General features: G+C 63.0%; 1 protein-coding gene across 1 annotated transcript in view; it reads left to right on the forward strand.

Annotated features, from left to right (window-relative positions):
* Window positions 1-1,290, forward strand: part of LOC104509507 (syntaxin-binding protein 1) — a 9,177-nt gene that overhangs the window by 5,724 nt on the left and 2,163 nt on the right. The window contains exons 14-15 of the mRNA XM_010151474.1: window positions 165-274; window positions 438-539. Coding sequence (XP_010149776.1) covers window positions 165-274; window positions 438-539 — 212 coding nt within the window. The remainder of the gene's footprint in view (window positions 1-164; window positions 275-437; window positions 540-1,290) is intronic.

Genomic DNA, 1,290 nt, shown 5'->3' on the forward strand with positions numbered 1-1,290 from the left:
GCTGGCAAACAGCTCAGGGTTCGGCCCCGAGAAGCCGGAGGGAAAAGCCCAGCCCTGTGTCCCAACCACCACCAGTCCAGGTGTCCCAAGGTGACAACAGAGGGGCTGTGTCCCCTCCGAGAGGCATTTCTCAGGAGGACACCATCTCCCCGCTGTCTTTCCAGGTATCACCGAGGAGAACCTGAACAAGCTGATCCAGCACGCTCAGATCCCGGCGGAGGACAGCGAGATCATCACCAACATGGCCCACCTCGGGGTGCCCATCATCACAGACGTGAGTGTCCCCCTCCCGCTCCTCTGGCCCTCCCAGCCCCTCGGCAGGACCTCTGCTCTGGGAACCGTGTACCCCCTGGGATGTCCCCAGCACCCCTCTGGGGAGACCCTGATCCTACCACTGGAGCTCCAGGGTCTCAGGGGTGGCTGCTCTTTCTGCCCAGTCCCCCCTGCGCCGCCGGAGCAAGCCGGAGCGGAAGGAGCGCATCAGCGAGCAGACCTACCAGCTCTCCCGATGGACCCCCGTAATCAAGGACATCATGGAGGTGAGCCAGCAAGGACAGGGACGAGGGATGGAGCAGGGATCTCAGCACTGCCCAGGAAGGGACCTGCAGAGAGCTGGCTGCTTCCAGCCCACGCCCCAACACCTCTTCCCGACACGTGCCCTCCGGGCTGCTCACTGCCTGTGCTTGCAACAAGGTTGGGATGTTCTGGGAGGTTTTCTTGCCCCCCACGTGCACGCTGGCTCTATTTGGGTTGCACAGCTCCGGACAGGCTGGCAGGGCACCCCAAATACAAAATGCAATAACAAACCGGCTGCTCCTTGTGCCGCACCGTGTGCCGTGGCAGGCAGCTGGGTGGGCTCACGGCAGCATTACCCATGTCCCAGCGAGTCGGGGGGATGGGCACGTAGCAGTTCACCCCTGCCCCCCAGCACAGCCCGGCCTGTACCCACGGGAGCTACCCCACGAGCTCTGTGCTCAGAGAGTGCTGGGCAGAGCCAGAAAGTGATTTTCTCCAGGCACTGCCTTCCTTCTGACCTGCTCCCTCCCTCCCACCCCTCAACTCGGAGCAACCTCCCGGGCGATCCTGAGCATCAAAACTGCCCCCAACAGAGACATTCCCCACCTGCTCAGACAGACCCTGGGGGTAATCACTGCCGAGCGGTGCCACCTCCGCTCCCAGGGATCGATGCCAAGCAGAGCCAACACTCCCTCGGTTTCCAAGAGCACACAGCTCTCGCCTTCCTCTACCACAGTCCGTGCAAACCCCCCTCAGGGTGGTGTCATGCCCAGG

Source organism: Eurypyga helias, unplaced genomic scaffold (assembly GCF_000690775.1).
Source record: "Eurypyga helias isolate BGI_N326 unplaced genomic scaffold, ASM69077v1 scaffold19795, whole genome shotgun sequence".
In the NCBI taxonomy this organism is placed as follows: Eukaryota; Metazoa; Chordata; class Aves; order Eurypygiformes; family Eurypygidae; genus Eurypyga; species Eurypyga helias.